The sequence below is a fragment of the Oratosquilla oratoria genome, chromosome 41 (genome assembly GCF_046742065.1).
Source record: "Oratosquilla oratoria isolate Oo_2021 chromosome 41, ASM4674206v1, whole genome shotgun sequence".
NCBI lineage: Eukaryota > Metazoa > Arthropoda > Malacostraca > Stomatopoda > Squillidae > Oratosquilla > Oratosquilla oratoria.
The window spans coordinates 12584953-12610137 of record NC_134817.1 but is presented as its reverse complement, the minus strand read 5'-3'; the positions used below and the strand labels follow the sequence as shown (position 1 = coordinate 12610137).

At 39.8% G+C, this 25185-nt stretch overlaps 2 protein-coding genes across 2 annotated transcripts in view; one reads left to right on the top strand and one right to left on the bottom strand.

Moving 5' to 3' along the window:
* The window catches only part of LOC143021272 (uncharacterized), a 136471-nt gene that overhangs the window by 40765 nt on the left and 70521 nt on the right, over window positions 1-25185 (top strand). The window lies entirely within an intron of this gene.
* On the bottom strand, window positions 18905-23462 carry LOC143021291 (uronyl 2-sulfotransferase homolog pip-like). The gene is made up of 3 exons (XM_076178699.1): window positions 23239-23462; window positions 19764-19924; window positions 18905-19059 (listed from the first exon to the last, which is right to left on the bottom strand). The coding sequence occupies exons 1-3, from the start codon at window positions 23460-23462 to the stop codon at window positions 18905-18907; spliced, it is 540 nt and encodes a 179-aa protein (XP_076034814.1).

Sequence of the window (25185 nt, the reverse complement as noted above, 5' to 3'; positions counted from 1 at the left end):
ACACACACACACACACACACACACACACACACACACACACACACACACACACACACACACACACATATATATATATATATATATATATATATATATATATATATACTGTATATATAAATATATATATATGTGTGTGTGTGTGTGTGTGTGTATGTATATATATGTATATATGTATATATATATATATATATTATATATAATTATATAGTTTATAAATATACTTTATTGAGAAGAGTTTAGGGACAAGATCATAAAAGGAAAGCTGGTGGAGTAAAATGGATTACATCTGTAATTTGATAAAAAAAATCCTTCGTTCATTATACCCATCTTTGTATGTATTTGTTTATATAGTATACTATATGTTCACGTACAAGTGTCCCAGAACATACTTTGGACCTACTTAACCAATATTCTCGAATGAACATGAACATGAACATCCATCACTCCCGAAAGTATGCACTTCTTGACCCCACCTTCCTTCCACTCTCTTCCTCTTTGTGTGTTATTTTAATGCTTATTTTTACATCTCCTTAGAGGGCCCAGTGACGTCATCGGCTAACAACGTGACGCCCTCTGGATCGTCGCTGCTCATTTACAATCGAGTCAACAAATGCGGGTCTTCCACTACACGTCGCGTCCTCGGCAGGTGATTGCTCCACTGCCAGAAGACACTATATAAAAAAGTAGATTTTTAGATTCATCGCACACCCCAGAGTAATCTGCGAAGTGAAATTATATTTTACCATTTCTTGGTAGTTTCTCAGTTTGTGATCTCTATGAACATTTTGCAAACTCTCTGAAAGGATAGCTGGGGATTTTCTCTCCTTCCACTTTAATTGGCTCCTCATGTCTTCAGTTACAAAGCAGTTCAATAATCTGCTGTCTTACAAAATTACTTTCTTTCATGTACTTACTTAGTTGTATTTTACGGGAAGGGGAGCTATGCTCGTGTTGTCCCGTCTTCATATCCCATTTTATCTAAACTGTTTTTAAATTCATGAATTGTTTTTGCACACACCACTTTTTAGTCCAACTTGATCCAGATGTCCATTACTCTGTGGGGAAAGCTATTCTTTTTCAGGTCTCTTCTATAACTGTCTTTCTTGATTTTCTTTCCGTGTCCTCTTGTATTTCTACTATCCCATTTTATTAGATCCTCTCTATCAATAGTTTCTATGCCTTTCACGATTCTATAAATAGTTATCAAGTCTCCTCTCTCTCTTCTTTGCTCCAATGTCTGTAGTTCAAGTTTTGTTAGTCTCTCTTCATATGATAGTTCTGAGAGTGTTGGTGCTAATTTTGTAATTGCTCTTTGTATTCTTTCAAGTTTTGTTATATATATTGTGTGTGTGTGTGTGTGTGTGTGTGTGTGTGTGTGTGTGTGTGTGTGTGTGTGTGTGGTCAGGACCCAAACCTACACTGGTGTAATGCATGGTTCACACCATGGCCCACTGCGCCACGGAGAGAGAGAGAGAGAGGGAGAGAGAGAGGGAGAGAGAGAGAGAGAGAGAGAGAGAGAGAGAGAGAGAGAGAGAGAGAGAGAGAGCGTGTGTGTGTGTGTGTGTGTGTGTGTGTGTGTGTGTGTGTGTGTGTGTGTGTGTGTGTGTGTGTGTGTGTGTGTGTGTGTGTGTGTGCATCAGTTAGTCTTTTTTTTGTCACGCTGAGGCAAGTTAGAGTGTACAGATGGAAGGTGAGCAGCATACACCAGGAGGCGCTGAGTAGCTGCGGCCGAAGCCGTTACCTTTGCCCTATTATATCACTGGTCTGTGGGGGTGGGTAACAGTCACTGCTGGAAATCGGAGAGGAGTGCGGGACTCGAACCCACAACTGAGCGACTGCGTGACCAGCATGAGTGTTAGGGTGACGACAAACAAACCAATTCATCTTCCCGTGACACACCGACAAAACCAGACAGAAGGATCCCCTACTCTCTCCTGTCCTTTTTATTTTTTTCTTAATCTTTCGTTGTACTTTCTCTCCTCTTTTCTTTCATCCAGGATTGGCAAAGCCTCGGGCTATATCATTCCCTACCTACTCCTTTCCATTCATTCAGGATCGGCATGTCGTGAACACTGAAACAATTGGTTGTTTTAAGAGAAGATTCTTCTGTTCTTATACTACTTCCCGTCCTTCTTTTCTTTCTTTCAGCCTTGGCAAGGAACTAGGATACCATCACTTCTCGATATCGATCCCCTTCCCTCGAGATATAAACAGGACGGAGCAAAAGCACTTCATAAGATCCATCACTAAGAGGAAAGGTTCCCGGACCGCCAGCTTCGAGAGGCACTTGTACTACTTCAACGTGACCAGGTGTGGCGATGTACGGTACAATCGCGGTCAGAAGTCCGGAAGTTGTATTATTATTATTATTATTACTATTATTATTATCATCATTATTATTATCATTATGATTATCATTATTATCATTATCATCATTATCATCATCGTCATCTTTATCATCATCACATCATCATCGTCATCATCATCGTCGTCGTCAGCGTCGTCGTTATCGTCATCATCGTCATCATCATCATCGTCATCATCGTCATAATCATCATCGTCATCATCATCATCATCATCATCATTACTAGTATCATTACTATCATCATTATCATCATTATCATCATTATCATTATTATTACTATTATTACTATTATTATCATTATTATTATTATTACATTAGTATTATCATTATCATCATTATTATCATCATTATTATTATCATTATTATTATCATTACTATTATCATTATTATTATTATTACTATTATTATTATTATTATCATAGCAAACGATGACGTCAATGGACCATTGTCTTGAGAAATAACTCCTTACATTGTTCAACCATCCATTATGCCATTTGACGAGTACCATAACATTTAGTACAACCCATTACGCGTCTATACTCCATTCACATTCACAGTCCATATTAGGTCGTCTCTCAAGTCTTCTATCATATAATTGTCGTCCTACTCACCGCCAGGTACGGCCTGGATCGACCCATCTGGTTTAACATAATCAGGGATCCTGTCTCCCGATACATCTCCCACTTCTACTACACTCGGGACCCCATCCTATGGAAAAAATTGAGGTAAAAAAAAAAAAAAAAAAAAAAAAAAAAAGAGAGACCCCTAAGGCCTCCACTAAGCAGTTCCATGTCCCTTACCACCTCTCATCCCTATCCATAAGGTTATCTCATCTTCTCTTGAAACGATCGATAGTTTCAGCGCTCACTACACTTCAGCGCCTTCTTAGTGTGATTAACTTCTTGTGCTTCGGCTGGCGAAATAAGTTTGGTGGGCAGTCAGGTTCGCTCTTGACTGTGGTTCAGAGAAATCGTGTGGGAGCCTCGCTTGTAGTCGCTGTAGCTCTGTATGGGCTCGATCAAGTCACACAAACCGCTTCTACGCCGATGTGAAATCTCTTAATTTGTTTTTAACCTGTAAAATCGGGTTAGGGGTGGTAGCGAACATGAGGGGAGAGATTAAGAGAGATAGAGGGGAAGAGAGAGGGAGAAAATGAGAAAAGAGAGAGAGAGAGAGAGAATGAGACAAAAAAAAAAAAAAAAAAAAAAAAAAAAACAAGCGAGAGATTCAAACTACTTCATTTATATCTGACGTCTGCAGGACCTTTGGCCAACATATGATTACGTTGTCAGTTTAATTCACACATTTCTTCTTCTTACATGATATGTTCATTAACTTTCAATTGCAACGCTCATTATGACGTGTAACATATTGAATTAATTTTTTTTGTAAAAACCATGCACAAGGTCTAGTAATGATAATTTAGTGTAGATTGGACATGCAAGTCTGCGACGAGCTTGGCGTGTGTTTTAACTGACCGAAAACAATAATCATTTACAAACCTATTCTCATATCATAGCTATAAAGCAATATACACTAGCAATCCATCATATTCAATACACCTGAACCACCCAAAGAAGATTCCTTTGATTTTTTTAATCACTTCTCCACCAGAAGGAGTTAGGACGGGAGACACCACACAACCGAACAAACTGGTTTCACATTATTTAGAATAAGAGTTCTTTTATGCAGAGTTGTGACAACTCCCCAGAATGGCCACAAAAAGGCATCGTGTCCGGAGTTGTCGTAACTCTCTGTGTTGTGGGAACACGCCACTGCTGAAGTGTCCCCTGCACGCGTATAAATACGTTTCATTACACAAAGGTCATCCTTAAATGTGATATAATCTTTGCAATATACGGTTTGATTACAATAGACGTACAATAATGATTTTACCAAGATTACAAATTTTATTTACAATAAGAGAGCCCACACACGTGCGTCATTTATGACGACCGTCGAAAAAGACGCTCGTTTTTAGATAACTATACTCGCAAACGTTGTCCTACACACGCAGCGTTAAAATGACGCTCGTCATTATGGCGCCTGAGCGTTCCGCGTCATCCTGCTAATTTCAATAACAATACTCGCAAACGTTGTCCTACACACGCAGCGTTGCGCGCCAAATTAACAGGATGACGCGCAACGCTCAGACGCCATAATATCGACCGTCATTTTCACGCTGCGTGTGTAGGACAACGTTTGCGAGTATAGTTATCTAAAAACGAGCGTCTTTTTCGTCATAAAATTTGTAATCTTGGTAAAATCATTATTGTACGTCTATTGTAATCAAACCGTATATTGCAAAGATTATATCACATTTAAGGATGGCCTTTGTGTAATGAAACGTATTTATATATAATTTCATTGGCATACTCTGTACAGAACATTAATGTATTGATCGTGAATTATTTATTTCATCGCGGACGGCTATCTCGAAATCAAGTAAGGTAAACTTTACAGTTTTTCTTATAGTATCACCATCGGACAACTGTCTCTACCGTGATGTGATATCAACCAATATCTGTAGTAAGAGATTCTGTTAGTAACAGCCTATAGGCGCATCGTAATGCACCAGTGACACAAGTTGGACAATTAACATTTCAGAACGCGGAGAAATTTTTCTAACCCTCCGAAGTCGTGGTTCGAGAAGGACCTCAATACGTGTTTGCTGGAGGATGATCCTGAGTGTTACTTAGTTCCTGGGAAAATGAGGGAAATGACGATTACCTACTTCTGTGGACAGCACCCTGCGTGCCTGTGAGTACATGCATTCAAGTATTTACTTGATTGTATTTACCTAAGTTACCATACCTATCCTCAAGTTCATATACGGTTTCAACTTGGTTTATTACAAAGGCGGAGCATGCCGACAGGAGACCTTTTGGTCCATATCTAGGTCGGATGCGAAAAAAATCATAATAATAATAAATTAATAAATAAAAACTATAATAATGTAAATAACAAATAAAATACATAAATAAATGCATAGATATAGTTAAATAATAAACAAACAGGTAAATAGTAAATAATAAATTGACATATAACTAATAATAAATGAGAATCAAACAGACAAATGATAACAAAACAAAAACAAATAATATAAAATAAATTATAATCATTACAGCATCTTGCTTAGGTGTTTATCTAAATGATTCTTAAAGCTTCGAACTGAACTACATTGCACTACCTGTGCAGGAAGTTTATTCCATTCATTAACTACACGGTTGGCGAAGTTGTTTCTACCCACTTCCAAATTTAATCTATTTCCGGACAGTTTGAGACCATTGTTTCTTGTCTGATTCTCATTCAATGTGAAAATTTTGTCACTTTTGATGTCAATTCCCTTTAGAATTTTAAAGACCTGTATCAAGTCACCTCTGAGTCTACGCTTTTTTAGGGAAAACAGATTCATATGTTTTAGTCGATTTTCGTATGATTTATTTTTGATATTTGGAATCAGTTTTGTGGCTCGCCGTTGTACTTTTTCCAGTCTGTCAATATCTTTAATGAGATTCCTTAATATCCAATTATCATATTTAGATTTTGATTCATGCATTGCTTCAGCTTGGGTTATATCATCATCTAAGCTATCCCAAGTGTTTATGCGTCTGCACGAGACTTTTATTTCTTTATAACCCATCACTACAAATCTGGCCCTACTGTCTTAAGAACATAAGAACGAAGGAGACTGCAAGCGACCATAAGGCCTATACTAGACAGATTAATATCTATTACCACCAGTCATCCCCATCCATAAAGTTGTCAAAAAAATTCATAAAATAACCGATAGTTTCAGTGCAAACTACTGTAACAATTTGGAGAAGGGGAAAATATTTCAATTTGATTTAGTTTATTTGTTTTCAGGTTCGGGAAAGAGTTTCGTTTTAAACTTTTTACATAACAAAACCCATTTGTAACAGAAAATTTGATCATAGTTGAAGTATTTAATTCTAATAAAACTTAAAAATCAGAAGACAAAAAAATCACGTGAGATAGAATAAAAATAAAATAAATAAATAAGAAAAATAAAATAGAATAAGATAAAATAAAAACACTGTTGTGTAAAAACTCGGTGGGAGAAAACAAAGATCACGCAGAGGAATCTAAAATACCAACACTTAAAAACGCAAAAGGTGACCTACAAACCTTTAAAAAAAAAAAAAAAAAAAAAAAAAAAAAAAAAAAAAAACCGCAACAATACACGGACGTAATGGGGAAAAATGTGAATGAAACAGATTAAAAGGGTCACCCACAAGAATAGAAATAACAAAAGCCCGTAAGACACGCCAATTCAAAAAACAAACCCCAAAGGGTTGAACCCACAATCCTAACAAAACCTCACACCATACACAGGACGTAATGAGAAAAACAAAAAGGAGGGAACAGATTAAAAAGGTCACCCACGACGAGAACGAACTTTGGGAAGAAGCATGCGAGAGGCTTGACGCCTCTCTTTTAAAGGGCTCACTAATTTACCTGATGGGTCACTGGAACCAAAAAGGCCGAAGGGTACAACAAAAAGGAAGTTTTTCCTATCCCACTTTGAATAATAGCAAAGTAGTCTAACCACTTACATAACCTTAAATTACACACACAAGAATATCATGCGCTTAACAGTAAAAACCTTGATACTAACAAAAAGTAAAAAGGACAATAAAATAATCAACCGGCAACTCGACATGTGCGAAACATATATCCAACCAGTCTACCGGCGGTTGAAAATGTTACCATACGAATACAATTTTAATACAATTCGAGTACAGTGTAGCGTACTGACAAATGGTAACAGAGATACACAAAACCCAGTTGTAAATCTGGTTACATTACGTAAAATAAAAATTACAGAAACTAAAAAGAAACATAACCAAAAACTTACAACTTGGCAAATCTGCGCCCCGATGCTAACGTTCACGGCTACTTGACCTGAGGGCAAGGGCATTAACAAAAGATCGCCGCTGATCTGACCATGTTGACCCTGGGTGTCAATTTGTGGACACAGCTGACCGATAAGGGGGTGGGGGGTGGGGGGGGTGACCACGAGAAAGAAAGAAAACACGTGAACATTGCATACGTGACACTACGTAGTCACTAAGTCTATTCAATTCATTGGCCAATCGATTAGTTAACAAGTTCTTGCCTATTTCCTTCTTAAATCTAAATTTGTCCAATTCAAATCCATCACTGCGAGTCCTATCCTGTTGTCTTAATAGGATGACCCTGTATGCGTCACCACTGTTAAAGACTTTGATCCACTTGAACACCTCTATTAAATCACCCCGCAGTCGGCGTCTTTCCAGAGAGTGTAAGTTAAGGTGCCTAAGCCTGGCCTCGTAAGATAAATTTCTGAGTCCCTGTATTATCTTAGTCGTTCTCCTCTCTACTGATTCTAATCAAGTGACATACATTCAATATGACGGAGACCAAAAATGTACCGCATAATCAAGTATAGGTCTAATATAGGTTTAATGACAGATAGAGTTTGATAATTACCTCAGCACTTTTATTCGCAACCTTCCTAGCAATGAAACATAATGATCTGTTAACTCTATTCCTAGCGCTAATGCACTGTTTCCTGGATTTAGGGTCAGGACTCACTGCAGCCTTACATATAACATTAGCCATGGAAAACTACATCACAACAAACATACGAACAAATATACGTCCACGCCCTAACCCGACCAACCATCACACGATCAGTGCGTGATGACGACCAAGTAGCCAGAAACACATATCCAACGCACACATACATCACATCCCCAAATAAAACCGAACACAAGTTAAAACGCAAGAATTAAAAACATAATGAAACTAAACCTTTTATAATAAAACCTATGTTTAAACCTTCCATTTGTAAGAACAATAAGGCTAAAATTGTAAAGCTGTTAACTCCTCTCCTCAGCATTTAAATAGTATGGTAGCCAAGACCGGACCGGGGTGTAGCTGTTAGTAGGTGAACGTAGATCGAGAAGGATTCACGTCGTGTATCTCAAGTGCCAAATATAGGTGAGAAAAGGCACAGGCGAGTTTTATTGCCGTACTAGGTCACCTACTGATACACTCACTAGTACTCCCAAGTCTCTCTCGCACTAAGTTTTCTCTAAAAAGCTGTTTTCTAAACTATACCTGCTTTCTGCGTTGTGAATATCTACATTTAACACACTGCATTTAGATTTTGAGGTCCATTTGCCATTTCACCGATCATGTGAACAATTTGTTAAGATCTTCCTGCAGAGTCTCAGCGTCTTCTCTTGACGTAATTAGGCATCCTGTTTTAGTGTCGTCAGCAAACTTGCTATGGTCACTATTAATCCCATTGCACAATTCGTTTATATACATAATGACCAATAAGAGACCCAAGACCAAGCCCTGGCGAATTCCACTAGCAACAGTCCGCATTTAGATTTTACACCGTTTATGGTGACCCACTGTTTTCTGTCACTGATCCAAGCTCTAATCTATTCAAACACTTTTCTTGCTATGCCATAGGCTTTGATTTTATTTAGCAGTCTCTGGTGGGGCACCTTGTCGAACGCTTTGCTAAAGTCAAGGTAAATAACATCGTAACTATCATTGTTATCTGACGCCTTATAAACATTAGTGTAAAAAGATAGAAGATTAGTCGCACACGACTTACCCTTGGAAAACACATGCTGTGAGTTACGAATCAAATTATGTCTCTCGATGCAATCTCTAAATCTATTAACTATCATTGATTTAAGCATTTTACCTATAACTGATGTCAAACTGATTGGCCCATCGTTGCATATAGCCGATTTATCTCCCTTTTTAAAAACAGGAACAACGTTTGCTTGCCCCAAGCAATGGGCACAAAACCAGTGTCTACCGATTAAATATTTTCGTTAACTGGCCATAGATTTCAAATTTACAGTCTAGGTACTCTTGAATTATTATCATTATTATTATTATTATTATCATTATTTTTGTCTGCCCCCGGGGATTTTGTAGCTTTAAGTCTATCGATCTGTTTGACCACTTCTACCGCACTAACGTTGATGTTAAATAGTCGACTTCCTTCACCCCCACTGAAAATCGGTTCCCTGGCAGGTATCAGATCTAACTTTTCTTTTGTAAACACCGTGAGAAAATATTTGTTAAACGCCTCGCACATTTTCCCTCCGAATCTAACACAGCTTCGTCGTTTTTAACTGGGCGCATCCTTTCCTTATCTTTTTACTCTATTCATTTATTTATTATTTTTTGTAGAGATGAAAGAAGCCCTTTGGGTTGGATCTCGCTTCTCTGGCAACTTTATTTCGTAGTTACCTTTTGCTGTGCGCATGTTCTTTTTAACCAGTCTTGACATATCGATATATTTGGAGTTAAGGTGTGTTTCCCAATTTTTTATTCTGGCGTAAAGTCCTCTTTTTATTCCGATCTCATTTTCAGCCTATCTGTCATCCATTTGGGAGTATTAGTATTCTTCCGTATCGCCTTGGGGGGGAATAGATTTATTTTGTTCGTTCAAAATCAAAGATCTTAGGTTACTGTGCAATTCATCCACATCACTGACCGTGCTGTTGACCTCGCGCTTGAGTGATCTGACCCAAGGTGGGCACATTACCCTCTGTGACCCGACCGCTGACCGCGCTAATGACGTCCGGGTTGACCGTGTATCTTACCTTGTCATAGTCCTTTGGGTTGGTCTCGTAAGTGACCAATTGTCCTAAATACTTTCTCATCTTATCAATATTAGTTCTCCTGAAATCCGGTACTAGAACGTTATTCGTACTATTGAGATTCTTCCCATATGATACTAGGTCTTATTTCTTCATGATCGTCAAACCTTGGACTACCTCCCACTCTTACGTTTCTCATTAGATCCTCATTATTAGTTAAAAGTAAGTCCAAAGCATTCTCTCCCCTCGTAGGATCAGTAATCATTTGTTTTGGGAAATTATTTTGTACCACATCCAAGAAAAATAACACTTCCTGATCTCCTACTCAAATTTCTCAATGCTTCTATAATTAAAATCCCCCATAATGACCTAGTCCGCATCACCCTTGTTACAGCCCTTGACCCATTTGAATACCTATATTAGACCACCACGCATTCTTGACACTTTCCCTGGTGAAACGCCATTGGAATTTCCAAGTCAGTGTTCTTTGTTCCTTCAGGGAGATCGGCAACGTCGGAGCTCTCCAGCGTGCCAAGCGACACGTCGAAAACTACTTCAGCGTCGTCGGGATCTTGGAGGAGTTCGAACTCAGTTTCAAGGTCCTCGAGGCCTACGTGCCTAGGTTCTTCAAGGGTGCTGTCGAAGCCCTCAGAAAAAACAGTAAGAGTTCCCTCCCGGGGCTCAACCTCTCAAACTCGTTATTTCTATTTTAGTTTATCTATGTAGGGCCACCTACTTCTATCATTCTTATTGTTATTATTATCATTATCATAATAATAACTATAATTATTACGGTAATTATTATTCTATCTTATTTTGAGTAATATTATCTGTGGCAAGAGATCGAACGGGGAAGGGTGTTGACAGCTTGAAAGGCAATCTTCAAAAACTTATCAAGACGACCCTCAAAAAAGTTGCAATACAATATAATTATATCATCTAAGAGACAAAAATGAGGTAGATGTTTAGTGAAAGCATTTAGATTTATATAGAATTCCAATAACATTTGGACCAGAAAAAAAGTAAATAGAAATGGTAAATAGGGTGATCCTTCGAATTCCTTGGTGAATGAACCCATTTTCTATAACGTACCCTTTCTTTTACTTTGATTTTCGTTCTTTATTTGTGCTGGAATAATTATAAACGACTAAAAGTAACGCATATAGAATGAATGCCCAAAACATTTTAATCTGTTATATAATAATGATAGCATTCTTTCTAAATAATAACAAATTACTAAACAAATAAACAATCAATTAGATAAATATTCATCAATCAATTATTTAATTAGATAAATGTTGGTTGTTAGGGACTGTAGTTTACCAGCGCTTCTATTCTTCAGTCGTGTAAGTCAACCCATTCTCTTTGTCGTCACCAGAATCCGAGATACATTACAACAAAGGAAACGTCAAATACAATATCACCGAAGAGACAAAACAACGACTTCGCCAAATGTTGGCTCTCGACATTGAGTTTTACGAGTTTGTCAAACAGCGTTTGTGGCTTCAAGCACAAAAACTCGACTTAGTATAGATATGTCAACGAACTTCCATTCATTATATTTAAATAAAAATATATCCTAAGGGATATGTACTTGTTTGAATTTCTTCGTGCAGTAGATTTTTTTTTTTTTAATCATTATTAGTGTCTTTAGAGTTTGAAGTATTCATCAGTCAATTACTATGGCCTATGACTGTTTATATCGGCCGGGCCTAAATTACACCGATACAGACGATTGTTTGTTTTGTGTATTTACATACTTTTAATATGCAAATACGTACTGGAATTAATTGTGCATAATACATAATGACATTTCACAATTAATCCTATTTATGGAGCTAGTATAATCCGGTCACTTTCCTGACTCTGGAACCACAGTAATGATCTCTTATGATATGCTGTCAAAACTAATCACGGCGCAAAGATTGCCAAAACATCGCGGGCAAACGAGGCGTCGTCAGAAATGAGAAAGAACAAGAGGCAGGTACTCACCAGCGCCATGCCATTTTCCATTCCAGTGCTAATATATTCACTGTTGAAACAGGTATGCCATCTTAACTACAGGTAATGTGGGACACAAGCGTCAATTCACCACAGACTTCAACACCAAACTAAAGAGTACTGTACGACCAAAGAGTTGAAATAATAATTGAAATGTTGTTTGAGGGCGGTTTTGGAAGTAGGTTCGGGCTGAGTTGCCAAACAGGACAAGAATGATTAATTAGTGGTAATTGGCGCCCAAATCGTTTCATCTCTTTTTTCGTTTACAGAATTAGGTATTTCTAGGATACCATAACAATTTGTTAGTCTTAGAGCATAGTTTTCACAAACTTACCCCTTTCAATCTTTCAAAGGTACTATTTAGAGATTCAAAATATACGTCGTGTTTACTCATTTTGGATTTTCAAAACGAACAATATGGCCGTACATGGGGTTATATCTACGGCCGCTGGCACTTTCAGAAATATGTCTGAAAATAACAATTGCCGAACAAAGGCAAGTAAAGCACTATAGCAGCCACAACTTCATTACCGCTAACAAAATTTTGCTAACACCATTAGGCTACTTTACACATTTTTCATAGATAATGAACAAGCCTACGTCCAGATAACAACGCACAAGCATAGGGTGTGAATCTTGCAGTTATAGTCTTACTTATTACCTACGAAAAATGCATCAAAGCAGCACTTTTTCCAAAGCTCTGTAACGTTAAACATTTTGTATCTGCCATGAGGACGGATGAAGGCTTCAAGATAAATTGTCACCACAATAAATGTTCTATTTAGTGTCACACTAGAACAGTGGTTCACCTGTGGAGAATTCCCCACTGGTAGTGAATGGCGGAGTTGCCAAGTGGGGAATGACCGGTCGGACAGAAGAACCACTATTTTTTTTTTCTAATCGATGTGTTTTTGTTTCTTTTTGTTTGTTTCTGGTGTCTTCTTGTTGTCACATTTCGTGAATTTGTTTCCACCCACAAATAAGCGATAGTGCTTCAAGATTTATGTATTTATGTATTTTATTTCCATGTGATAACTGTTAGTAAAAATTCCAATATATGCAAACAAAAATTAAGGGCCGTAAAATGGCACAAAAAAGCAAAGCGTATAATCACGTACTAAACACTGCATGGGTTAAAATCGAATTTGTCAAAGACCGATGCTGTGGTGGGAAATGGAGAATTGGCTCACTAAAAAGTGGGGAATTGGAGAAAAAGGGTTAAGAACCCCTGCACTAGAACTAGGACGGGAGCTGTCGCCTGTTGCCATTTTCCTCTGGGGCATTGGCTGCATGTTAGCGCATGATAAAAACCTCCTCAGTAGTATGCAGCCGATACTTTAGAGTCTATATGGTGATCCCCTAAGGACCAGAGCCACACATCGTTTTGTCTGTAATGAAGGAAATATCTACACATTGAGAAATGATGCTACTTTACTATACTGCGACTGTCCCTCCGTTATGCTGTCTCCCGACTCTAAATACTGTTCTGTACCAGTTCTCTGAATATATATCTCCATTTTCGCCGAACCCTGTGGCAGGGAAGGAAAGAATACTGCCACCCAGTTTTCGCACTCGGGTCGTAAAAGGTGACTAAAATTGGGCGGAGGATGGGACTAGGCATCCTCCTTGATGTAAGCCTAAGGGGTAAATTCCAAGAAGTCAAGACATAAGAGGATCTGGAAGTTTACCAACCAGTTTTCTCCCCTGCCTTCCTGACTGTAAAATAATCAAAATTAAGAACGACACACCTACGTGTTACCGATGTTGGCAGGTCAGTCATATATCTCGCTATTGCCATGCAACAGAGAAGTGTGCATGGTGTCCTGATACCCACGACTTCCGCACCTGCCTTCACCGCTCCCCACCACCACCTCCTGACTCTACCTTGGCCGTCGATACCTCACACCCAGCCAGCCAGCCTGCACTTACCAACATCCACTGGAAGTGCCCTCGATGTAACAAGCAAGGAGTAAATGTCTGGCACCGTCCATCTCCACACCAAATATACCTATTGTCCCTGTTTCGTCTGCTACGTCGGAGTCAGACCAGATCCTTGAACTACGTAAGGCTGTCGCTACCCTCATGTCTCGCTGCAAATCCCTAGAAGAACGGTATGATACATTTGAAACACGTATAATCGATCTCGCCACCAAACAAGACTCCACAGATACAATACTCACTACTCTTGTTGCTAAATCTAATGCTCTCTCTTCCCACCTAGATACCTCGTTCCCCCCCCCCCATCAAATGGAGTACAACACGCTAGTCTACGCCCTACCGCCACCTCCACCCACAGCTCTCGCAAAGTCAAAGGGAACCTTCAATAGTTATATGGAGTTTCGTGTAATTTCCTGGAATTGCTGCGGTATAAGGGACTACATGAGACTTGCAGCTCTAAAGGGATATATTTATAAGAACAACCCTACTGCCATCTTTATTCAGGAAGCCTTTGTGGGACCTTTGCTTGGCAAGAGACAGGCTCCTACACTCTGGATACGTCTCTTATGTCCACCCAGTCAGAAACGGGCTCATAACATATGTGCATTCCTCGATACCACGCCAGCTTCTCCGTACCTCGATCGATGCAAACATGGCGTATCAACTGTTGGAGGTAGCAATAGGACATGACAAGTTACGTTTGTGTAATGTCTACTCAGCCCCGGGAAGAATAAACTTGGCTGCCCTGCCCTTACCTACGCTGCGTGGTGTTATCTACATGGGGGACTTTAATGCCCGCCATCCTGACCTGGGTGATACTTCTCCAACCCCTAACCGGAATGGACCTCGACTTTTGGATTACGTACGACGATACAGACTCACGCGCTGGGGTACTGGTGGTGCCACACACTCCCGTGGAGGTACTCTGGACTACATATTCACATCAGGAGTTGTAGCATCACGTGTCGAGTGCTTCTCCATCCCCGTGCTCCTCTCTGACCACATTGCCCTTGGCCTCCACTACACAGTACCTGCTACACCCTCCTCCTCTTATGCCCGCACCTGCATCCGGATACCTCCCAAATACTGTCCGACGTACATCTCCTACATAACCACTATGCTTCCTACTTTCAACATTCATTCCCCTGATGAGTTATATTCCTCACTGGTGAAATTAACCCACAACTTTTACACCCGATATGTCACCAGACCTCATCTCACCCGTAGTCCTCGGCCTCGCACAGGGTCGCTTAATGACCGTGTACTTCAGGCAGAGAGGAAGGCGATGGAACATGGCCTTACCTTCCAAAGACAACCATCTCCTGCCCATCTTCAACAATATCAGACGTCACGTGACGAATTGATAGGTCTACAATCATACCCTTACTGACAGCATCAATCATCTTACCAGCGTAGAAACTATGTGGCACAAAATCAACAAAATTGTAAAGAAACGACCCCGCACTGCACTCCATCATAGTCCGATGGAATATGCCCAGGCACTAATTGACACCTGGTCTACACAATCAAGCCTTGATAACCTCCCAACACCTGTTCAAGATGCCCTTTCTTCCCAGGCGAACCTTCGTACTCTCCGTTTGGTAGATGCTCTGTTGCAGTTAGATAAAGAGTATGACGTATCCATCACACCACAAGAACTTCAGCGTGCCCTCACTCGAGGTACGGCGACAGCTCCCGGTGAAGATGGGATCACATACTCTGTCGTACGTCTTCTCCACAAGGTCCCAGATAACACACTCTTACAATTTTTTAATATGTGTTTTCAGAGGGGTTACGTACCCAGCGCCTGGACCTCCAGTATTATAGTGCCCATACCTAAACCCGGCACTGATAAATTTCGTCCCATCTCCCTAACCTTGTGCTTCAGCAAGGTGCTTGAAAGAATATTCCTCAACCGTCTGATGTTTCGTCTCCAGTCCAAGCTTTCACCGCGACTGTATGGTTTCCTGCCACAGCGAGGGACACACCACTGCCTTCTCGACCTCTACACACACCTCTCACCCACCAGCGTTGTCGCATTCATCGATCTCAAGGGTTCCTTTGATATTGCAAACAGGGACATCATACTTGATCAGCTCGTGACTTTTGGTATCAAGGGTAACTTGTTGAGATGGATAAGAAGCTACCTTAGCAACAGAACTGCTCAAGTCCTTTTTAAGGGCGCGTGCAGTACCTCCAGAAATTTTGACTTATGTACTTCACAAGGTGGCGTTCTTAGTCCTTTTCTCTTCAATGTCCTAGTTCACCGCCTTCTTTCTCTACTACCTGACATCCCTGGCACTACAATCACGTGTTATGCTGATGACATTTGCATCCACTCCGACTCACCCCAGAATCTTCAGGTCCTCCTTCACTCATTCTATGCTTCATCAGCTGCTTGTGGCCTCATAATTTCACCCGACAAGAGTAGGATATTCTCTACACGCAACCCTCGAACATTGCCGGTCTTCACCGTGGGAGGGAATGTTGTACCACACTGCACACAGTACACTTACCTAGGTGCCCCCGTGCGTGTCACCCCAACCATACCCGCACGGCAACGTATCCATCCAATCGTTAAAGACCTGCTGGATAGATTGGAGCGACGATTCATCCCTGTCAAGTGGCTTGCCAACAACGTGAAAGGAGTTTCTATCCCTGTCGCTAGGACCATCTACATATTGTTCCTACGATCAGTAATTGACTACCTTTCTCCTGCGCTCTGTCAGCTCCCTAAGACAGCACTGCAACCCCTTGATAAGTTTCAAAACAGAGTCATGCGATTTATCCTGGGCTGTCCTGCCTCCACCAGAATAGTCAACATGCTGACTGAGCTTAATTTGACCCCACTTGTTGACAGGATATACGCTAATGTCACTTACTTTAGCATCAAGTGTCTACGTTCTCCCCATCTGGCTCCTCACTACTCCAACGTCATCCTGGCGGCACTCAACCTTGATATGCCTCGGCCTCACCTTCGCCCCGGTGGACGTAACCTTATCCGTACCGTGTGTGCTGACTTCCAGAGATTAGCCATTGATGTTCCGGCTGCTGAGGTTGTACCTAAATTGCCACCCTGGCGAGAACCTCTCCCTCTCGTCTCCTTTACTCCCACGTCTAAAACGACCCATCCCCTTCTCCAGAAACAGTTGGCCCTAGAGACCATCGCCTGTGTTTCTGCCTCAGTTCCCACGGCACACCATCTCTACGTTGACGGCTCAATGCAGGCGGACGGGAGTGCTGCGTGTGCTGTGTTCTCCCCTACTCTGGAGCCACCAGGGGGAGATGGGAGGATTAGCCGTCGCTTGCCCGACACATCAAGTTCCACCTACTGTGAACTAAATGGACTGTTAGATGCTGTTACCCTCCTTACTGAGAGACGTTTAAATGGGGTAATCATCTGCGACTCTAAGTCTGCCCTTCACGCCCTTTCCTCTCCAAGACCTGCTGATGACCATATAGTGCGAGATATATTGTGTCGATTGGCCTATGCCCATGATAATACATTGGTTGTGTCCTTTTTATGGGTGCCATCTCATATAGGCATCGCGGGTAACGATACTGTGGACAGTCTCGCAAAGGCTGCGTGTGCTCTCGCATTACGAGTGATACGTACCCCGCCCTCCTTAGGTTATTATAAAACTATCCTGTGTTCAGCCATACATACCCTAACAGTGAATCGTAGAAACACCGAGCGAGCTCACAGTGTCTCCATACAGCACTATGATAACTTCATTGACACCTCACACAAATATCGTCGACACGGACTACTGGTCCGTAGACACAATATAGTGAGTGCTAGACTCCGGCTGGGTCACCGACCAGTGTGGCAGGTCTCCCAGACTGAGGATGTGCCTCACTACTCCATCTGCAAGCTGTGTCACCTCGCCAACGCCAACACACTCGAATATTATTGTCTCGCGTCGCATGTCCCACAGTGAAAGACTTACTACCACAGGGACAAGATCTAATTTATGTTTGTAAATATCTCTTACAGAATGAAAATTTAGATGTGCTACTCATGAGATTTCCGCATTTTGGTGGTTGTTAATCTATTTGAATTCTGCTATGTCCCGCGCAACACGTTTTTTCTGTAACTCCATAAGTTTATATTGTGTTTACTGCCACTGAGCGTAGTATTTTACTAACTATGCAAATTTCCAATGCATATATCACTCTAGTATTGTATCTTGGTGGTGCAGCGTATTTTTATGTAATTAAGAACTCTTATAATTACATAAGCATTATATAATTACAATATTGTATTGTATATGTGTTATGTATGTGAATGTATACTATACATCATATATGTATGACATGTGTACTATGTATGTTTATCTCCAAATATCTCTTACAGAATAATTTGGATTCATTCATGAGATTTCCATATCTTGGTGATTATTGATTCATTTAGATTCCACTATGTCCTGCGCGACATTCATCTCTCTGTAACTACTTCAGTTTGTAAATTGCTTGCCGCCATTAGGCGTAATAAATTTATCAAATAAAAAATTAATTCTCATTTCGGACGACGCCACGATGTTTTGAAAATCTTCGCGCCGTGATGAGTTTCGACAGCATACCATAAGAGACTATTACTGTAGTGGTTCCAGATTCGGGAAAGTGATCGAATTATACTAACTCCGTAAATAGAATAATTGTGAAATGTCATTATGTATTATGCACAATTAATTCCAGTACGTTTTTCATATCAGTATGTAAATAAGATAATAAATAAATAATGATAGTAATAATTCTTTGCATCGGTGTAGTTAATTAAGGCCTGGCTGTTATAAGCAGTCCAACATAGGATATAGTAACTGACTGATGAATACCCCAAACTCTAAAGACCGTAATAATGATAAAAACAAATCTACTGCACGAAGAAATTCAAACAAGTACATATCCCTTAGGATAGATTTTTTATTTAGATATAGTGAGTGGAAATTCGTTGACATATTTATACTAAATCGAGGTTTTGTGCTTGAAGCCGTAAACGCTGTTTGACAAACTCGTAAAACTCAATGTCGAGAGCCAACATTTGGCGAAGTCGTTCCTTTGTCTCTTCGGTGATATTGTATTTGACGTTTCCTTTGTTGTAATGCATCTCGGTATCTGGTGACGACAAAGAGAATGGGTTGATTTACACGACTAAAGAATAAAAGTGATGGTATACTACAGTCCCTAACAACCAACCAACAAACATCATCTATCTAATTAATTAATTAATTGATTGATGAATGATTATCTAATTGATTTTGTTTGATTAGTAAATTGTTATTATTTAGAAAGAATGGTATTATCATAATGTAACTGATTAAATTTTTTGTGGCATTCATTCTATATACAACTTATTTTTAGTCGTTCCAGCACAAACAGGAAACGATAAAAAATTAAAAGAAAAGGCACTTCATAGAAAATGGGCTCATTCACTATTTTCTTTAGGAGAGACTAAAGAAATTCGAAGGATCCCCCTGTTTACCATTTCTATTTACTTTTTTCATTAAACACCATCTACCTCATTTTAGTGTCCCTTAGATAGTAACATTATATTGTATTGCAACTTTTTTGAGGGTTGTCTTGATAAGTTTTTGAAGATTGCCTTTCATGCTCTGACAACACCCTTCCCCTTTCGCTCTCAAGGTAAAAGTAATACTACTCAAAATCAGATAGAATAATAATGACCGTAATAATAATAATTATAATAATAATGATGATAATAATAATAATAACAATGACAGAAGTAGGTGGGCCTACATAAATAAACTAAAATAGAAATAACGACTTTGAGAGGTTTTGTCCCCGGAGGCAACGCTTACCGTTTCTCCTGAAGACTTCGGCAGCACCCTTGAAGAACCTGGGCACATATCCCTCGAGGACCTTGAAGCTGAGTTCAAACTCCTCCATGATCCCGACGACGCTGTAGTAGTTCTCGACGTGTCGCTTGGCACGCTGGAGAGCTCCGACGTTGCCGATCTCCCTGAAGGAACAAAGAACACTGACTTGGAACCTCCAATTGCGTTTCACCAGGGAAAGGGTCAAGAATGCATGGTGGTCTTAATAGAGATATTCAAATAGATTAAGGGCTGTAACAAGGGTGATGCGGACTAGGTCATTATGGGGTATTTTGATTATAGAAACATTGAGAAATTTGAGTAGGAGATCAGGAAGTGCAATTTTTCTTGGATGTGGTACAAGATGATTTCCTAAAACAAATGATTACTGATCCTACGAGGGGAAAGAATGCTTTGGACTTACTTTTAACTAATAATGAGGATCTAATGAGACACGTAAGAGTAGGAGATAATCCCAGGTTTGACGATCATGAAGAAATAAGACCTAGTATCACATGGGAAGAGTTCAATAATATGAATAACGTTCTAATACCGGAATTCAGGAGAGTTAATTTTGATGAGAAAGTATTTAGGACAACTGGTCACTTACGAGACCAGCCCAAAGGACTATGGCAGGGTAAGATACACGGTCAACCCGGACGTCATTAGCGCGGTCAGCGGTCGGGGTCACGGAGGGTAGTATGCCCACCTTGAGTCAGGTCGCTCACAAGCGCGAGGTCAACAGCACGGTCAGTGATGTGGATGAAATGTACAGTAACCTAAGTGCTTTGATTTTAAATGAACAAAATAAATTTATTCTCCTCAAGGCGATACGGAAGAATACTAATACTTCCAAATGGATGACAGATAGGCTGAAAAATGAGATCGGAATAAAAAGAGAAATTTACGGCAGAATAAAAAAGGGGAAACACACTTTAACTCCAAATATATAGATATGACAATACTAAAAAAAAAAAGAAAAAAAAAAAAAAAAAAAAAAAAAAAAAAAAAAAAAAAAAAAAAAAACATGCGCACAACGAAACGTAACTACGAAATTAAGGTTGCTAGAGAAGCGACATCCAACCCAAAGGGCTTCTTTCATCTCTACAGAACAAAAAATAAGGAAAGGATGGGCCCAATTAAAAACGACACAGATATGTTAGATTCGGAGGGGAAAATGAGCGAGGCTTTTAACAAATATTTTCTCACGATCTTTTTAAAAGAAAAATTAGGTTTGGTACCTGACTGGGAACCGATTTTCAGTGGGGATGAACTAAGTAGACTAACATCAGCATTAGTGCGGTAGAAGTAGCCAAATAGATTGATAGACTTAAAGCTACAAAACCTCCGGATCCAGACAAAAAAAGTCCGAGAGTGTAAATTTGAAATCTGCTGCCAGTTAACGGAAATATTTAATCGGTAGACACTGGTTTTGTACCTATTGCTTGGGGGGCAGGCAAATGTAGTTCCTGTTTTTAAAAAGTGAGATAAATCGGCTATATGCAACTACGGGTTTTCCAAGGGTAAGTCGTGTGTAACTAATCTTCTATCTTTTTACACTAATGTCTACAAGGTGTTTGATAACAATGATAGTTATGATGTTATTTACCTTGACTTTGGCAAAACGTTCGACAAGGTGCACCACCAGAGACTACTAAATAAAGTCAAAGCCCATGGCATAGGAAGAAAAGTGTTTGAATGGATTAGAGCTTGGATCAGTGACAGAAAACAGCGAGTCACCATAAACGGTGTAAAATCCAAATAGGGACTGTTACTAGTGGAGTTCCCCAGGACTTGGTCTTGGGTCTCTTATTGTTCATTATGTATTTATACGGCTTGTGTAATGGGATTTATAGTGATCATAGAAAGTTTGTGGACGATACTAAAATAGGATGCCTAATTACGTCAAGAGAAGGAGCCGAGACTCTGCAGGAAGATCTAATCAAATTGTCCACATTGTCGGTGAAATGGCAAATGGAATTCAATATCTCAAAATGCAGTGTGTTGAACGAAGATTTACACAACCCAGAAAACAGCTTTTTAGAGAAAACTGAGTGCGAGAGAGACTTGGAAGTACTATTGAGTGTATTAGCAGGTGACCTAGTACGGCAATAAAACTAGCATGTGCCTTTTCTCACCTATGTTTGGCACTTTAGATACACGACGTAGATCTTTCTCGATCTACGTTCACCTACTAACGGCTACTGCCCGGTCCGGTCTTGGTTAATATATTATTTAAATGCTGAGGCCAGTATCTGGTGAGAGAAGTTAACAGTTTTACAATCTTAACCTTATTGTTCTTACAAATGGAAAGTTCAAACATAGGTTATATTATAAAGGGTTTAGTTCCATTATGTTTTTATTTCTTGTGGTTTAATTTGTGTTCGGTTTTATTTGGGAATGTGGTGTATGTGTGCGTTGGTGATGTGTTTCTGGCTACTTAGTCATTATCACGCACTGATCATGTGATGGTTAGCCGCCTTAGGACGTGGACGTATGTTTGTTCGTATGTGTGTTGTGGTGTAGTTTTCCATGATTAATGGTACAATATGTAAGGTTACAGTGAGTCCTGACCCTAAATCCAGGATACGATGCATTAACGCTTGGAATAAAGTTAACAGACCATTATGTTTTACTGCCAGTAGGGTTACGAATAAAACTGCGGAGGTAATTATCAAACTCTATCTGGCATTAGACCTATCCTTGACTATGCGGTACGTTTTTGTTCTCCGTCATATTGAATGTATATCAATTGATTAGAATCAGTACAGATAAGAATGACCAAAATGATACATGGGCTCAGATATTTACCTTACGAGGACAGGCTTAGGCACCTTAACTTACACTCTATGGAAAAACGCTGAGTGCGGGGGTGATTTTATGGAGGTGTTCAAGTGGATCAAAGGCTTTAACATTTGTGATATAAACAAGGTCATCATATTAAGACAATAGGACAGGACTCGCAGTAATGGATTTAAAATGGGCAAATTTAGATTTAAGAATGAAATAGACAAAAACTGGTTTATTAATAGATTGGTCAATTAATAGAATAGACTTAGTAACCACGTAGTGATCGCTGAAACTATTGAGTATTTTAAGAAAAGGTTAGACAACTTTATGTATGGGGATGACAGGTGGTAATGGACATGGAACTGCCAAGTATAGGCCTTATAGTCTCTTGCAGTCTCCTTCATTCTTATGTTCTTAAAACAGCAGGTCAGGATTTGTAGTAATGGGGTATAAAGAAATAAAAGAGTCTCGTGCAGATGCAGAAACACTTGAGATAGCTTAGAGGATGATATAGCCCAAGTCTGGAACAATGCATGAATCAAAATCTAAATATGATCATTAGATATTAAGGATATAAACCAAATTGAAACCGTATATGAACTTGAGGATAAGGAATGATAACTTAGATAAATACAGTCAGGCAAATACTTAGGTGTGTGTATGTACTCACATGCACGCAGGGTGTTGTCCACAGAAGAAGGTGATCATCATTTCCCTCATTTTCCCAGGGGATAAGGAACACTCAGGATCATCCTCCAGCAAACACGTGTTGATGTCCTTCTCGAACCACGACTTCGGAGGGTGAGACATTTTTCTCAGATAACTGAAATGTTCAATGTCCACCTTATCTATATTCTGGTAAGAGTCCCTTTGTACTACAGAGAGTTGCGGCATGATACGATAAATGACCCAGAGAGCCAGCCATTTTGTGGGCAAATAATTTTCTCCCGCACATACTATTTGTTCTTGTTGTTTATTCTTCTTCGAACCAATTGTGTTTGTTCACTGAATATGCTGGGCTGTTGTGCATTCGGATGCACCAACGATCTATTTATACAGAGTCCCTTTAGAGTTACGACAACTCCGGACATGATGCCATTTTGTGGCCATTCTGGGGAATTGATACAACTCTGCATAAAAGAACTCTAATTCTGAATAATGCCAAACCAGTTTGTTCACTTGTGTGGTGCCTCCTGTCCCGACTCCTTCTGGTGGAGAAGTCCAGAAAATCAAAGGAATCTTCTTTGGGTGGTTCAGGTGTAGTGGATATGATGGGTTGCTAATATATATTGCTTTATAGCTACGTTATGAGAATAGGTTTGCAAACACCGTAATTATTATTGTTTTCGGTCAGCTAAAACACAAGCCGAGCTCGTCGCAGACTTGCCTGTCCTATCTACACTTTACAGTATATCTACATTAAATTATCATCACTAGATCTAGTGCACGATTTTTACAAAACTTTTTTAATTCAATATGTTACATGTTATGAGCCTTTCAATTGAAAGTTAAAACATACCAGGAGGAGGAATGTGTGAATTAAGTCGAGAGCATAATCATATGTTGTCCCAAGGTCGTGCAGATGTTAGTTATAAATGAATTGGTTTACATCACTCGCTCGTTTTACCTTTCTTTCTCTATCTCGTTCTCTCTCGTTCTCTCTCTTTTTTTCTTACTCTCACTTTCTCTCTTAATCTCTCCCCTTATGTTCGTTACCACCCCAACCCGGTTGTACAGGTTAACAACAAATTAAGAGGTTTAACATCGGCGTAGAAGCGGTTTGCGTGACTTGATCGAACCTATACAGAGTTCCAGCGACTACAAGCGAGGCTCCCATACGATTTCTCTGAACCACAGTCAAAAGTGAACCAGACAGGGCACCAAACTTCTTTCGCCAGCCAAAGCACAAGAATTAATCCTACTAGGAAGGCTCTCAAATGTAGTGAGTGTTGAATCGATCGATTGATTTAAGAGAAGATGAGATAACTTTATGGATAAGGATGACAGGTGGTAAGGAACATGAAACTGCTTAGTGGATGCATTAGGGTCTTTTGCAGTCTCCTCCATTCTTATGATCTGTTGTTTTTGTTTACCTCAATGTTTTCCATATGATGGGGTTCCGGGTGTAGTAGAAGTGGGAGATGTATCGGGAGACAGGATTCCTGATGATATTAAACCAGATGGGTCGATCCAGGTCATACCTGACGGTAAACAGAACGACAGTTATATGAAAGAAGACTTGAGAGACGACCTAGTATGGACTATTAACATGAATAGATTATAAACGCGTAGTGGGTTGTGCTAAGACGATGAGCCATTGACGTAATAGATTGTTGAAAAAAAAAAAAAACTTCTGCCCTTCTGACCGCGATTGTACCCCAGACCTGGTCACGTTGAAGTAGTACATGTGTCTGTCGAAACTATCGATCCGGGAACCTTTCCTCTTGGTGATGGATCTTATGAGGTTCTCTTGCTGCGTCCGGTTCATAACTCGAGGAAAGTGGATCAAGGACGAGGAGTGGTGGTATCTTAATTTCTTGCCAAGGCTGAAAGAAAGAAAAGAAGAGGGGGAGTGATATAAGAACAGAAGATTTTTTTTTTTTTAAACAACCAATTG